The sequence below is a fragment of the Leptinotarsa decemlineata genome, unplaced genomic scaffold (genome assembly GCF_025532065.1).
Source record: "Leptinotarsa decemlineata unplaced genomic scaffold, Ldec_3_MD MMD2_P_RNA_scaffold_5, whole genome shotgun sequence".
Classification (NCBI taxonomy): domain Eukaryota; kingdom Metazoa; phylum Arthropoda; class Insecta; order Coleoptera; family Chrysomelidae; genus Leptinotarsa; species Leptinotarsa decemlineata.
The window spans coordinates 6,217,640-6,235,059 of record NW_027412532.1 but is presented as its reverse complement, the minus strand read 5'-3'; the positions used below and the strand labels follow the sequence as shown (position 1 = coordinate 6,235,059).

The following is a 17,420-nucleotide window of genomic DNA, read 5'->3' as shown; positions in this document are numbered from 1 at the left end:
TTGTAATCAGCCTACCTCTAGTAATGCGGGGCTCTGCCAGAGGTGACCAACTCTTCCCTTGCTACTCGAGGGAACACACATGAATGAAACAAACACAAAAACAGAAACAACAAAAACAAAAATCAATCCCAAGGCTGGACAGAAGAGCTCACCTCAATCTGAGGCGGTGGATGGGGATGAACAGAAATGTCCACCCCAATCTACCCCTTGGAATGAGACTGGACAAAGCAGATCACCTCGTGATGTAATACAAAGGCCAAGGCGTAAGCGTATTTGCGGCGCCGAGGCCAAAAGGAGAAAGAGAGCGGAGGAGGCAGGAGTGGCAGCAACTATAAGTGCACCCTCCTTCTCCCCCACTCCACCTCCAAGGCAAGGACACTTGCTGTGGCGGGCGCCAAGAGCTCCGCTTTGAATAAAGGTAAGAGACCAGCTGCTCCTGCAGGAAAGCTCCCTCACTTCTGCACCTCCACGGAGGGAACTCCAAGAAGGTTGAAGAAACCGCGCAATGACTGTAATGTCGCTGCACCTTCCAGAACCTTCGTGGAGGCCACCGTGAGACACCTCAAGGTTGCCAAAGAGAGTATGTGTTCGGCGAGTCTTGGCCTACACCTGCCAATATGAAGGAGATGTGTCCTAGTGACCTGCCACCTTCCTGGAAAGGACAGGATGGACGATGACCTAGGAGGACAACTCCTCGGGAGGATGTACAATGGGTCACATGTGGACTAAGTGCTGTGGGTCTATACTCACCCTCCCTACTCTACAGATACAGAACCGATGATTGGATGACGGCAGGTAGAAAAGGATCGACGAATGTTATCAACAATTTACACAGCCGTAATATCCAGTCATCGGAGATTAACTCAGGATTTATAAACCTCTGACGGTCTTCAAACTCGAAAAATGATAACACTGATGTACTATTCATCTGGATCTACTTGTTCCCTCAAAAAATCTTGATGGAAGGCCAAGAATGTTTTCTACTTTGCTTTACAATTATGGATGAAGACAAAAATGTGGAACAAACCGTTCAGAACATTGTCAGAGGCTCTTCGTAAGAACTAAAACTATACTAAAATCACTACTATCAGTATTAATCCCAATCTCAGATCTTACAAATAAATTACATTCGTTTCAATGCTTTTCGTATACAACAGTTCACATGTGTCTGTATTTTTAATCAGTGGAGTATATTTATATTGAACTAATATGTGATTTATTTCTGATTTGATAACTAAAGAAAAAATTCAATGGACTCTTATCAAGAAATACTTCATCAGGTTTCATACGACACTGTGATAAATTTCCAATCTGTACTCCCCCACACGTTTCAAATCCAAATGTGGTTAATCCTGAAAAAAAATGAGTCTACATGACCCGGTGTAGATGGAAGTGAGAATTATTATCAACAACAAAAATATTTCCTATCCTAACTTTATTTTATGTGCAGATTATATGCGTATATTACACTTCTGAGGAGTACACTTCTGTTAGGTGTTTGATCCAATATTGTTTCCCAACATCATATTTGTCAAAGATGAAGCTCATTTTTATTACAAATCGAACGGTTCTATTTAGGTTCCATGTGTTACTTTTTGTGTAAGAAAATGTCTCGATTTTTACAATTTTTTTGATATTTTTCTATTTTTGCGTTTGACGTTGTTTTTATTTTTTGTAATATTTAAAAAAAATATATCGTAAAAATTGATTTGTTCAAAACAAATTGTTTATTAAATAAATAAAGAAAGTAAAAGTTAAAAAAGAATTTTTCAAAATACCCAAGAGAAATAGAAATTATGATTTTCAAAAGAAAAACTGTTTCTTTATAATCATATTTAGTAGCAGAAAAAAATGTTAATCAACAAATGCGTCTTCTAACAATAGAAACAATTTTTTAAGAAACGATTCTATTTTTAAAAATCATAATATTCATCACTGATGAAAATCCCCCAAAAAAATTTCAAATATCTTATGAACAATACATTTATTCACAACAATTAGCTAAATAGAGCTAAAAATTATGAAAAATGATTTTCATGTAACTTTAAATGATACGAATACGAATAAATTTGAATATTAAAAAAAATTTTTCATTGCTTTAATTTAATATTTCACTTTTTAACGTCTTTGATTGTTAATAACAAAGTGGAAAACCATAATTTTAATTTTTCCAAAAGGAATCTTTTTTAAAGACTCAATAAAAGCTCAAAGAAGTGAACAAAATATGAGTTTTCAAGTTTAAAAATCATCAGAGTTTTTATGTAAATTTAAAACTTGTATAAATTAGTTAATTAACTAAAATATATCTAATAAAATAATCACAAAAAAATGTTTACCATGGATTTTCATTCAGCCAAGTATCTAAAAGGTATGTGATTTTTTTCTAATAATGATATTTAATGATTTATTTTCGCCTCTAAATTAAAATTATAAATATTAGTGATAAAGTTCCGGGAGTGAAACTGTTTTTAGTAAATTTCCTCCTCTTTAAGGATATTTTTTCAAATTTCAGATATTTTCCATATTTTCCGAGATATTTGCGAAAAACCAAACCCCCTTTTTTACTAAATTGTTTTTACCTTTCGCAATTTTTCCGAACTCCTCTTGAAATTTTCCAAAAAGTCGCTAGAGGTCATTCCGAATGGAATGAGCTCTGAATCATAATTTTCGGTGCCTTTGGACAGAAGTTACAAAAAAAGGACTTTGTGGCCCAGACTAATCTATCTTTCTACTCTGTTCTTTCCCAGCATTATAACTTAATGTTCCAAAAAAAAAAATCGATTATGAGTTATGCCTTTTCTATTTCTCTGCTTCATTTCAGCTAGAGATCATAGTCTGAATTGGGGTTGAGAAGAAAAAATAATTTTCTCTGGTGATCAGCTGATCAAACAAAAAAAATGTCTCTGAGTTCAATCTATTCAAAAATTCAAACAATAATACATCTCTCTTAGGCCTTGTATCTCGGGATCTAGATAACTCTTACTTACACATACTTCCACGTATTACTTTTTGGTTTTCAGACCTACAAGTAAAGGTGTTTTCCTTCATATTTCTCAAATACTAATAATTTTGATTCCATTAACAGCAATAATAATATTTAGAGGTTTGAAGGTGATCGACAATGTTTCATGATGAATTTCACTAGTTCGGACTTCCATTGTCTACTATATAAAATGATTTGAAATCCCTGAAACAACTAAAAAAAAGAAATAAAATATCGATGGATATCTCTCGAATACTTTAACAATGCTGGTGTTTCCCAAGGATCCATATTGTCTCTCACCCTCTCTTCATTGTATATCAACGACTCAATGGAAAAAAACAAGAATCCAATATATTGCTTTGCTGACGACAGCACACTTGTCTCGTAATTCCATTTGGATTCCAGGACATTGACTACGGAGGCACATCTTCACCGGCAGCAGGAGGTTGCATATCTTAATGAGGATCTAGAAGTGATTTCGAACTGGGGTGAAAGTAACCAGGTTAATCCAATGCCTCAATAACCCAGGCATCGGTTTTCTCTGAAAAAATAAATGTCTCAGAACCGGATATAATAATGTCTGGTCAGACAATTCCGCTTTCTGCTTCAATAAGTTTGTTGGGAGTTAAAATGGACACCAATATGTCCTGGCACAATCATTTCGCTGGAATTGCGAAGATTGTTTCTCAAAAGTTCGAAACACTGTTCCGAACCAGAAAACTGTACACACCTCAGCAACTTGTGATGCTTCATAAAGCTCAGATTAGACCTTCTTCAGAGTATTGTTCTCATGTATGGAGCTCTACCCCCAAACATACCCTGAAGTTGCTGGATTCCATCCATGACGTGCAATCTTGATAGCCTCGAACATCGAAGAAAGGTTGGAGATTTGTCTCTCTTCAATAAATACTTTCACGGGAGCTGTTCAAGAGATCTTTCAGTTCGGATGGCAAAATTGATACGCGTTCAAACTCTGAGGACAACTGTCCAAGACAAAAGATCCCCAATGAAATAGGGACAATCCGACATTTTGGCTTTGTTCCTAATAAGAAAATACCTAGATTTGTCACCTACGCTGCAAATGGAATAACCTCATCATTGAAAGACCGTGTATTTAAATCATCTAAATTTCTCTTCCTGGTAAAGGGGTCTATCACAATTTTGCTGCGGTTGATTTTTCCGTGGTCCTTCACAGGATGACAAGGTCATCTGCATAAGCTTGCAGAGGAACATTTGAGTAATAGGATTCTATTTGGGGGAATAATATCCAGGCTAGTATGCCGAGGTCGTAAAGAGCTTGTAGTACCGCTGCTACTGCTGCAAGACAATTTCAGTGGTAAATGATGTCTATCGCAGCAGAAGACGATACATTCGATAGTATGAGTCCTTCTCGACCTATAATTCCGAATTTTGTTCTCTCTAATCGTGACTTCAGTCGTGAAAGCATGTTCTTGTGAAAAGCGCTATCTGGTTTAATGGGGCTCTTATATCATCTTACATAAATTGGGGTTCATTTATGAAAAAAATCAACAATACACAACAACTTCACGTAGTGTTATCAGATTCAATCATGAAATTAAAAAAAATTTATCATAAAAACGTGTGTTCTCAGTCAGGACCTGCAAAACTACTTGAGAAATAATCATCTGACGCCCTCATTTTTGGAACATTTCGTTTATCAATTCAATCAATTTTTCAAGGTGATGGAAAATGCGTAATGCATTATATTGAAGTGTCGGCTGTCTTGAAAGGAATACTACAGACAAATTCATATTCTAGTTTTGTACACTAAAACATTCTTAAGCTTCAAAAATGGATAATCAACGAGTTTATTACTCTTTTTTATAACTACATTCATATCCATTGTATGTTTCCTTCCAAACATACAGTCTATCTACCTTCAGCTTTAACAAAAATCGAAAGTCTAATAACTGCTGAGAAAAAATACATTGTATACGGAGGAGATAAGTGTTTCAAAATTCCAGCAGATGCATTTCGTTGCATTTACATCGTGAATATGATAATGTGGGACACATGATCAATGAAGTATTAACACTCCCAACTCTCGTAAATGTAGTAGAGATGTGTTGCAAATGTAACTGGAAATGTGGATTGATAATTCTCAAATCATCAGTGATATCAAACATCATAGAGATAGACGTAAACCACCAACTCCTTGAATATTTGGAAGGCTTCAACATCTTGAGCAGTCGTCAATATGGCTTTAGGGAACAAAGATCAACAAGCGACGTATGTCACTCATATTCGGAAAAACCCAATCGAGAAACATGGAGAGTTTGACAGTGTGTGGCATGAGAATTTGCTGGTCAAACTTCGATGCTATGGCTTGACGGATCATTTTTGTGTATGGCTCTCCATCCTGAAGAAACGATTCCTGCAAGTGATCATCGATGGATATCTCTCAACACTGCCATCAATACTGGTGTTCCCCAGGAATCCATTATGTCTTGAACCCTCTTTTTATTGTATGTCAACGACTTATTCGAAAAAAACAAGAATCCAACATACAACTTTGCTGACGACAACACATTTTCATTTGGATTCCAGAACATCGGCTGTGGAGGCACATCTTCACCGGCAGCATATCTTAATGAGGATCTAGAAGTGATTTCAAATTGGGATGATATTCAGATATTCCTGAATTGAATATGGTTCCAAGTCTATGAGGAAATCTTTCACATATTTTGTAATTTTTTAATTTTTTCAAGGTTGTTACTGGATTTGATATTTTGTGGTAATTTATTAAAAAAACTCTATAGTGTATGAATAGGGAAACATATATATGCGTTCCGCAAACGGTAAGTATAATTTTATCCTGCTTTCAAGAACTTATCTTCACGTTTGGATAAGTACATTACACATTCATAAATAAACAGTGTATGTACTGTCATTATATAATTATCCTTGAATTTGCCCCAACAAAATCGGCGGTACTTCAATTTGAACATAGTTCTTATCACCCTTTTTTGAATTCCAAATAAATAGAGAAACCACTACAAAATCCCCAGAATAATATACCAAATTTTGTGGAAGACTCAAAATTTGCTGCATTTTTTAAGATAAGTACTAATAATCCTCACACAGTAGCAAATTTGTTTAAACTTTTTTTCTAAATTTAAAATGTGGGTATGCCAGTGAAGATGCTCATTGATGTATATACCTAAAATGTTTGTTGAGGTTTGTACTTTTATTTGATTATTTGCGAAATGAACAGTTGTTGGTGACTCAATTCTTTGATGAAGGGTTCTGAATAGAATTACCTTGGTTTTGTCGGAGTTAAGATTAAGGCCATTTTTAGAAAACCAGTGCTGTGTTTTTTCGACTAAATGAGATGATTCAGTAATTAAATTTCCATAGTTGCAGTTAGGAACTAGTGAATGTGTGTCATCGACATAACTAGTGATAGTAGCCTCCTCGTTATTTAAAATATATAAGATGTCGTTATTAAAAATTACAAATAGTATTTGTTACACTTCCCTGTGAAATGCCTATAGTATTCTCCCCGATAACAGACTCAAATATCTGTCCATTTTTTTTAACTTTAACTTTTTAACAGTGCTGTGTTTTTTCGACTAAATGAGATGATTAAGTAATTAAATTTCCATAGTTGCAGCTAGGAACTAGTGAATTGGTGTCATCGACATAACTAGTGATAGTAGGCTCCTCGTTATTCAAAATATATAAGATGTCGTTAATGAAAATTACAAATAGTATCTGTTATACTTCCCTGTGAAATGCCTATAGTATTTTTTCTGATAACAGACTCAAATATCTATCCATTTTTTTAACTTTCATTTTTTGTTGACGATTTGATAAATATGACTCAAACCATTTCAATAAAGTCCCTCTAATTCCATATTTTTCAAATTTTTTCAATAAATACGTGTAATTAAGGCAGTCATAGGCTTTAGAAAAGTCTAAGAATATTCCAAGAAGTATTTCGGTATTTTCATAATGTTTTCAGTAAACTGTATGATTGCTGCGTCAATTGATCTTCTTTTGGTATATCCTTGTTGAGTTGGGTTTAAGAGATTACAATGTTTCATGAAGTTAAATCTATCACACATCGCCACTCGAAAAGTTTAGAAAACGATGGCAAGACACTTATAGGCCTATAATTTTCAAACAAATCACAATCTTCTTTTTTTATATTGGTGTTATGAGAATTAGTTTTAGTTTTTCAGGAAAATTTCCATATTTGAATGAGTTATTCATTATATAGCAAATTATTTTGGAAATATTATCTCTGCATATTTTCATCACACTTACTGGTATTTCGTCATCTACACACGTGTGTTTGTTTTTCATTTTCCATCCTAGATTCTCAATTTCTTCTTCAGTGACTGGCAGAAGAAACATTGATTGTGAATTATTCGAAATATACATGAAAATTGGGTCTTATCTATTTTTCCAAGTATTTTCGAAATTACATTCAACAGAAATCCGTTGTACTGATTGGGTGTTTATGTTGGATTTCCTTCAAATATTGAATCTGTGGTGTTATTTCTGGCGACCGTCTCTTTATATATGCTTCAGATGCACTTCATTTAATTGTCAGAATTTCTGATTTTTTCACTTTTTTTCCTTTTCCAAATTCCATGATATTCCCTTTTTGTACCACTACAAACACTTTTCAGGTTTTCATGATACCATGAAATATTAAGCAGTATCAATAAGAAGTCGATGATTTTGCATAATTAAGAATCGAATTCTTTTCAGAGTATCATCCTTCGAACAAGGCTGAAGCGAACGACAAACAATATATTTGCCATAGCCCCATTTGCCCTCAAACAAGGAACTAACCAACTGAATATTCGATTGGCCCAATTCCTCGAATAAGGAAAATATTTTCACATACTTGATGGCAGTTTCCTAGGATGTGACGTCAAAATAGAATAATTTGACAATGTAGAGCGAATAATGGAATATGAAGTAAATTTCTATAAGAAAAAGTTTCCATTGACTCAAGAATTAGACTTCCAACTAATGATTGTTCTCTCTCAAATATCAACAATTCTATTTCAACGCAGCGATTCAAATTGTTTCAAAAATAGTTATAACCCGTTATGACAGACTGAATAAGTTATTAAAGCATCTTTTATTGTTGTTTCATGAAACAATTTGCAATACCAAATAGGACCTGCACAATTACTCGATAAACAATGGCCTAATGACCTCATTGTTGAACATTTTGCTTTTCAATTCAATCAACTTATCACGCTTTATTAATTGATAAGCGATAAAAATAATTGAATTCGACGCCCTGACAAAAATTTATTCAATATTGAAGTGGTTTGTTGTCTTGAAATAAATAATTTAGGATTTGATAGTGACGTAAGAAACGACTAACATCATATTATTTCCAGATTCCCAACTGAGACTAAGTCGAAGTCTGTAATATCCATGAGCATCAGAATATTATTTCAGACGAGTTTAACACTATTCTTTCACATTACATTCATATTTATCAAATATATTCTTACTAGCTAACAATCTATACACCAGAAGCTTGTTTCGTCGATATCACTTTTTAGTTTCAACGGCATATTATTCTAGAAAGCAGCGGGCATTACATTCACGACTAACTTGATAGTTGAGAGTTTTTGAATCAAGAGAAAAAACGTACAAAGCAGAATTTTGCTTTCACATATAGTGAGGGGTGTACTTGAAGACTGACACCTATCAGAAAACAACTGGTACCCTGGCTAATACCACGAAGGTCGTTGGATTATATATATATATATATATATATATATATATATATATATATATATATATATATATATATATATATATGTATATATATATAAATAGATAAGTAGTTTTTGATCATTCCCATATTGATTTCAATTTAAGAGCCACCGGTAGACAGCTGTTTCAGCCTATTGGGCATCGTCAGTACCGGGCAGGCGGTCCTCGATTGAAGACAAAATGAGAAAAACCAAGAAAGTACTTGATGAAAATAGCTGCGTAAACGCAAGCGAAACATAAGTGGAACCATCTATTGGTGTGACACCCAAGTCAACTTGCCAAGTTTTGATGTCAGTGTTGGTGGTTTGACCAATAAACCGACAACTGCGGTAGCAGAAATTTTGGAAGTTAACCTGAAATGCCATCGGAAAACAAATCTACATGTTTCTAGAAATGATATGAAATCTAGAAAGGTTAATGCAGTCAAGCTGCTGGAAAATAATCCCATGAAAATCAAAAAATAAATAGATAAGTACTTTTTGATCATTCCCATATTGATTTCAATTTAAGACCAACCGGTAGACAGCTGTTTCAGCCTATTGGGCATCGTCAGTACCGGGCAGGCGGTCCTCGATTGAAGACAAAATTAGAAAAAAACCAAGAAAGTACTTGATAAAAATAACTGCGTAAACGCAAGCGAAACATAAGTGGGAATGATTGCGATGCCTGGAAAAAAATGTATTCGAGGTCAAAGGTCGAAAATTTCGAAAAAAAATTGGTTTTTCGTGATTTTCAGGAAAACGGTAAGTTTTATCATAAAATAACCCCAAATAAAAATTGTAGATCATAAAATTCTCTACAAAAAATGTATCGATTCTTTTTTTTCTTAGAGCCACCGTTTCTGAGATACGACGAGTCAAACACATGTAAAAGTTGTAATCATCATTATATGCATAAGTATGCCACGAATATACATCTCTGAAGTTGTAATTCAAGTAAAAATATAGAGCAATTCTATTTGACAAATACAACTATTGTTGTTGGTGAAGATGTAGACTTACTCGTAGGTACTTCTTACTGCTCGAACTCCACCTGAAAAAACTATTTTTTTCAAAATTTGTCAAAAAATGTATCTACTTATACAAAGAGTCAAAATTATGTACTATTTTTACACGCAATAACTGGCTGTGATACGACGTCTGCATTTTACAGGAGGGGTAAAGCAACAGTCTTTAAAATGTTTAAAAAACAAGATTTAGTTCAATGTGCTGAAGTTTTCAAAAAAAGTAATTCGACTCAACAAGAAATTATCACCAACGGGATTCAATTTCTTCTTTCTATGTACAAAGCTCCGAAAAAAAACACCTGAAAACACTAAAAATAAGAAACAGGTTTAATGAGCTTGTCTTCCTCCAACCTCAGTTACTGCTCATCAACATCTTTTCCGGGTATATTACCAAGTTCAAGTGTGACTTGGTTATTCAGACTTCACTCCCACCTGAGCCGGAAAAACTGCTGAACACAACTTTTTGCAACTGTAAAAAGGGAGGCAGCGCTAAATGTGGTTGTAAAAAAGTTGTAATGGTGTGTTCTCTAGCATGTACACATTGTCAAGGCCAGTCATGTTCTAATACTGAATCACCAATAGTGGAGGATTCATTTGATACCAACGAGGAAACATGCGATACATCAATCTTGACGCAGTTTACCTACACCCATGATGAACATCAAGAAGAAGAAGAAGATCAAGAAGAAGACCAAGAAGAAGACCAAGAAGAAGAACGACAGGAAGAAGTGTTTGAAGGTTATGACTCAGATGAATAAATTTTTAATTTCAATCGCTTTTATAATTTCCAACCCTTCCTAATATATTTTATCATGCAAGAATTATACAAGAATCACAACAGACATGTGGAATAGGCCTACTGAGGAAACCACGTTAAAAAAAACGCGCTAAGTACACTACCTCATAGGTGGCATAGAAACGTATGCATATAATGTATTTATTTTATTTTTATCGTTGTTTTAACACATTGTAATAATTTCATAAATATATATTCTACATGACGAATCCAACTTTTACAACTTTTTGACTCGTCGTATCTCAGAAATTTTTTTCCAGGCATCGCAATCATTCGGAATTTTAAAATCTTATTTTTAACTATGTTTTGAACAATTACACGCGTTTGCAGCTTGTTGTAAATTTATATACCTTCCAATGTCTGAATTGACCGGATAATTGATAGAATTCACAATTTTTATTACCTCCTTAAGCACGTCATTCAAATCAGAAGGTACTATTCAGCAGCTAGAGCCTTTCGATGAAGAAAACAGTGTGTCCAGGATACGTTTGGCATTATCGATTTTAATTTCGCAATGAGTCCGCTATTTTTGGCAGTCATAGGTTTAGCGCCATCACTACAAATAGCGATACATTTTTTGCAATCGATATCGTAGTCGCAAGTACTTTCTAAAATCATATCGTGTAAACACTGTTACACAGCACTTTTTTCTTATTTATTTATTATTTACTCTCATTACAAGCTCTGAAGCTGGAGTTTTATTGACACACAATATTCAATTAATTTTTTTTTCCATTGATAGCATTTTCATAGAAAACTGAACGCTCGGTTTTGTGAAATTAAATGAAAACTGTGATTTCCTATAAGGATCAACGTTAAAGGTAATTTTATTTAAATATTTATACTTTTTTCCAGTTCTCTGTAGGCTTCTAAAAAATCAACTGGTTAATTATGATATAATTATGTACCAATATGCCAAGTTTCATTAAATTCTGCACGCTAATTCTAAAACCGATAGTACTACCTTAAGTTGCGCGTAGCCTTAACAACTTACCTCGTATTTACTTTGAAAACTCGCGGCTCCTTACAGAGTGTAGATCTGTATAATAGATAAATGTACCAAAATAGAAAAAAAGCATTAACGTAGTCTTTTGATTTAATTAAATTATTTCTTTGTCTTTCTATGACATAAGGGGTACCCCCCTTATGTCAGAATTTTTCAACTTGTTGGGGTTGCGAAATAAAAAAAATGAGAACCGCTAGTTTAGAAGATTCAATAATGAAGCATTGAATCCCGGTAAAATGTCAGACTGGTCAGATTCAGAGTGTATTTTTTCGGTTCACAAATAATATCGACTTCCTTCAAATCTAAACAGGGCGTGAAACACAAGGTTTCAGACCTTTTGCAACTATGAGAAAACTTTCATATATTGCCAATAATTTTAGCAGCACACTTCAATGTTGATTTTGCGTCCAAATATGGACAACCCTTGTTAAACATTCTACAAGATATATTAGAACTACAAATGAATGATAACCGAAATGAGCCTACCACAAAGACATGGAAAAACAATCGATGCAGTTTTCTCTAAATAGCTTCCTAATTTTCATTCGAAAACGTATGTATCTTATTTCTCGTACCATACAACCACAGTAATCACTGATGTATCCGATAATGAAAATAATAAGTAAAAAATCTATTCAAAAATGTTAATTCATCAATGAAAACCCATAATAAATTCAAATATTTGTAGAAAATTAATATACAGTGCTTTTCAGATAAAAGTATCCACCTTTAATAACTTTTGTAATACTGGTATTTAGGAAAAATTCCAAAAACACGTCAATTTATGTTGGAAGGGGCAAGCATTATGGCTTATTTAAACTTACTGGAAAAGCCACCCCCTCACCCCTAGCATCATCCCTTTTTTTTTAATCACTTCTCATATTTTTTATGTAAAATTTGGATACTCCTCTTTGAGCTGATTTCAAAAATGTATAATACTTGTAGGTTAAAGTGGTTAGTTTATAAGATAAACAATTTTTCTTTTAATAGCACACATTTTACTTATTTTTTACTTTCACCTTATTTGCCTGTAATAAAATGGGTTGTACAACAGTTCAAACTCTTTAATCTTTTTAACTGTGCTATTTATTATGAAGTTACAATAAGTGTTCAAAATGAGTACCATTCACTTCCATACAATGGTATAATCTATTTTGAAATGCCTCTCTGACATTGCCTAATACGGCTGGATTTAATTGTCGACATTCATTTTCTATCCTCTCTCGTAAATCATCCAGAGATTTTGGTTGGGTAGCATGAACTTTTGTTTTTAAATACCCCCCATAAAAAGAAGTCTAGGGGTGTTAAATCCGGTGACCTAGGTGGCCACTCCATCATCTGCCCTCTTCTACCTATCCAACGAGGGAGGAATGTTTCGTTTAAAAATTGTCGGACAGGCATAGCATAGTGTGGGGTAGCTCCGTCTTGTTGAAATACCAGTAAATCTTCGGAAAGGTTATCATCATTTTCTATTATTGTTGTAATACGTGGGTCAACCCCTTCCCTGAGTAACTCAAGATATGATTCACCATTTAAATTTCCGTTGATGAAGAAAGGACCGACAATGTGGTCACCTAGGATACCACACCAAACGTTTAACTTTTGGGGATGTTGTGTATGGAATTCACGCATAATATGTGGATCACTTTCAGCCCAATATCTACAATTATGCCTATTTACTAAGCCGTTTAATGAAAATGAGCATTCATCAGAAAAGCAAATATTGTTTAACAATTGTGAATTGTTATTGATAAATTGCGTCATTGATTCGCAAAACTCCAGACGACGATCAAAATCATCTTCATTAAACTCGTGCACCAACTTAACTTTGTATGGGTGGTACTTGAATTTATGTAGAACTCGGAAAACTGTAGAAGATGAAACACCGATTGCTCTACTTATTGTTGACAACGATTGGGGTTGTTGAGCCTCTAAGCTGACTTGCCCTAAAATTGCCACTTGGATTGCTTCGTTATTTACGAGTCCCTCTCGCTTATGCACTGCACTTTATTGAAAACATACCCTGTTGTGGTAAATTTCTCCATCAGTTGAATTACATACTTATGAGTTGCATGTCTTCCGTCATGTAATTCGTTAAATATTCTAGCAGCAGCTCTTGCACAACTATTATTTTGGTAGTATAAACCTACAATTTCAATTCTTTCTTGCAAAGAGTAAACCATTTCAGCGAAACAAAATAAATAATGTATCAAAGTACACTATAAAAATGGCTACAAATTCTAGTTGACAATGTCAAACTTTAATAAAAAGTTTTTTGTTGTTTGGATTTTTGAAGTAGAATAAATAGCACAGTTAAACAGATTAAAGAGTTTGAACTGCTGTACAACCCATTTTAGTACAGGCAAATAAGGTGAAAGTAAAAAATAAGTAAAATTTGTGCTATTAAAAGAAAAATTGTTTATCTCATAAACTAACCACTTTAACCTACAAGTATTATACATTTTTGAAATCAGCTCAAAGAGGAGTATCCAAATTTTACATAAAAAATATGAGAAGTAATTTAAAAAAAAAGGGATGATGCTAGGGGTGAGGGGGTGGCTTTTCCAGTAAGTTTAAATAAGCCATATTGCTTGCCCCTTCCAACATAAATGGACGTGTTTTTGGATTTTTCCTAAATACCAGTATTACAAAAGTTATTAAAGGTGGATACTTTTATCTGAAAAGCACTGTATGTATATACATGTGTACATATATACGTGTTGTATGAAGCAAACGACCCACACTTTTTGTAGAAAATTAATATATGTATATACATGTGTATATTATACATGTATATACATATATAAGTGAAGTCTAAAGCAAATGACACACACTTTAAATTCAGTTATTTCTGTATATAAATACCTTGTGTATTTTTCAAATAGTCGAAAAATCAACTATAGTGACTGGATCAGAAGATTATACCAGAAAATGTGTATTTACTTCAGTCTATTTCACTCATACAAAAAAGATTTTGGAATTTATGAAATTTTTAATATATTCCGTAATAACCATGATCAGTAGGTACCTAAATATTTTCTTTAGCATTCTATGGTTACAATAATCTTGAAAAATTACCTTTAAACTAATACCACCTCAACACGATGTGACAAATCGATCAATCAATACAAAAGCCATACCAATTCTTTCTTCTTATCGATAAAAGATAGTAAAATATAAATATAGGAGAGCAATAAATATTATCTATCAGTCCACAAACGAATTGTCACTGACGTCTTCCAGAATTCGAAAATGCATAAATATATTTTTCTATACGTGCTAATATTATCACTGCATTATTGTAAGTCTGAATCCTTGTCTTTTTTTTCCCGCTTCTATTAATGAATACGTTTTTAAGCACAATCATCAGTGGAGGACGAAGTGAAAGAACTAATTAAGAAAATCCAGAATGCTATACCAGAACCTATCAATTTTTCGGAAATTAATATTTCAGTTCCGGATAATAAATATATTTCGTAAGTAAATAGTGAATATAGATAAAATAGTAGTCATTGATACTTGGAAATTTCACCAATTGGTAAGTATTTTATGAGTGAGCTTTCATATCAGTAGATATGCACTCAAAAATAGATAGTATAAAAATTAAAACTATATTATAACACTAGAAATTATGGTAGGGAGCCTATTTGTCACACAAATTCAACGAATGCATTCCATATGCTATTTTATCGACGACTAGAATACGTTTTAACAAATAAATAATTCAGGCTGATGATATTCCTATTCAAACGATGAAATCTATTCTGTTGAAAAATATCTGTTTTTTCGTTAACCCGCTGTTGGCCCCTTACGAACGACAACTCTCAGAAGTTGAATCACGAATCAACGAGGTCTTACCTTTTAATGTGCGATTCCTAGCACGCATGTATGTTTTATTGTCAATTGAACTGATTTATGAATGGACAACGTCATTGAATGTCATTTGTAAATCGCATTTCAAGATATGAATTTGTGCATCGGAATCCTCAGAACTGAATAGCAGGCCTAGTTAATCAAACACCATCAAGTTCAATGTATTATTATTATTTTCATAATCTATTAGTAGATTCATCAGTACCGAAAAAACTAAGCAAATAAAGAAATTCGTAACATTCAGTAAAGAAATGAAAAATTAATTATGAAACACGCATGTATGTCTAGCGATATTATATATCAAACTGAACAACATGCTAACAATTGAATGTTTTCTATATAAATGTATGTATTGTTTATAATATTAGAGACAGGACAGTAAAATTTCAAAAGGGTTGAATTCAAAGAGCGACATAAAACAACATCTATTCAAGTAATTCATTCTCATCAATGTATCAAAAATCTAAACAATTCATCATTCACTTACTAGAAGTCAGAAGTTTTTACAAATTAATTTCTTACATTTTAAAATGTTTCTGGCCTAATTCCCTCGCGAACACCCCATTTTCTATCCACGAGTTCTGAAAAATACTGCAGTTCGTACAGTTTAGATGCTCAAAAGATCTAGAACCGCCATATCAGGTGATTTAGCGAGGCATTTTAAAAAACATAGTCTGCCTATCTCATAGTTTGGATAATTGTTAAACCAAAATGAGTTTTTAACTGTGTTACGTTTCAGCACGATGAGGTACTTCCGCATGACTGGTTGTAAAGTACCTGGAGGAAAAGCATCCAAACCGAGGGATAGTCAGACATGATTCCTCAGAATGGCCCACAAGGTGACCTGATATAACACCCTTTGATTTTTGTGGGGTGCACGTTTCGCTTGTCAGTATCCACAATCGTCTTCGGTTGATGACTGGACTATTTCTTCGAAAGATGACTATCTATAGGTCATTCTCGTTCGAATGATTTCACCTAAGTAGTTGTTTACAGCTGATTCTCGGCCTCCCCCCACCACTATGACGTATTAATTGCTTTTTTTATTGGTTGTTGTTTGGTGAAGTTTTTTTGTTGTGCAGTGAAGTCAAGGCGTTGTGACCTTGAAGTGTCTGGTGCATGGATCGTTCAGATTTTTTTTTCATATGAGATTTTGTGTGTTTATGTGTGTGTGTGTGTGTAGGAGAATGCACGGTACAGGGTTTCATCATGTGCTTGTTTGTCTATGTACAAACATACGTCTGCATACTTCGAAGATCCTCCAAGTAGTAAATGCTCCATCGGTGTTAGGGCACCAAGTTAGTAGTGGAGTGACGTCACAGCAATAACCGTTCAACGGCTAGAGAGCGACATGTTCACTCCACGACGTGTGGCAGAGTAATGCGTATTCATCGGTCTGCCCTCACCTCTCCCGAAGCGATGAAGGTCGCTCTAGCCCCGCTATCGATGGTGACACAACGGCAGCCGAGGACCGTTTGCCTAGCGTCTACCCTCTCCGAGACCGCAACGACCACTGCTTGCTCGTACCGGCAACTGTTATCGCATCAAGTTGGGAGATGGGCTTGGCTGTGACGTCAGGCATCTCTAGTGGATAGCAACTAGCAATGTGAATCTTTCACGGTTTCATGGTGGGGGTGACTCACACTGTTTAATATAAAAGAAATGCCTGGCACACTATGAAATCAGTAGACGAATATATCTGCAGCAGTTAGCAATTGGTAGAGTGTTATTCAGTTCGTAATAGAAGGAAGACGGTGAGTGTATTTGTCTGTTGGAAATTGTTTATATTTTCATATATATTTTCATCATGTCCGTTTCAAAAGTAGACTTGAATAAAATTAATAATTTGATTGTACAGGAGGTTGAAATACTAGAGCAAAAGGCCTTATCATCATTGCCAATTGATGAAGTGTACATAATTAAAAATATGTCAACTTATTCTACACGATTTGGTAAATCAATTTTATTAACTTTGCAAGATGTG

General features: G+C 34.1%; 1 protein-coding gene across 3 annotated transcripts in view; it reads left to right on the top strand.

The window, feature by feature from the left end:
• Nucleotides 1–14,713: 14,713 nt before the first annotated feature.
• Nucleotides 14,714–17,420, top strand: part of LOC111510214 (uncharacterized) — a 35,290-nt gene continuing 32,583 nt past the window's right edge. For all 3 annotated transcript variants that reach the window (XM_074169358.1, XM_074169356.1, XM_074169357.1), the window contains exons 1-2: nt 14,714–14,864; nt 14,922–15,039. In XM_074169358.1, the coding sequence (XP_074025459.1) occupies nt 14,816–14,864; nt 14,922–15,039 (167 nt within the window). In that variant the 5' untranslated portion in view covers nt 14,714–14,815. The remainder of the gene's footprint in view (nt 14,865–14,921; nt 15,040–17,420) is intronic.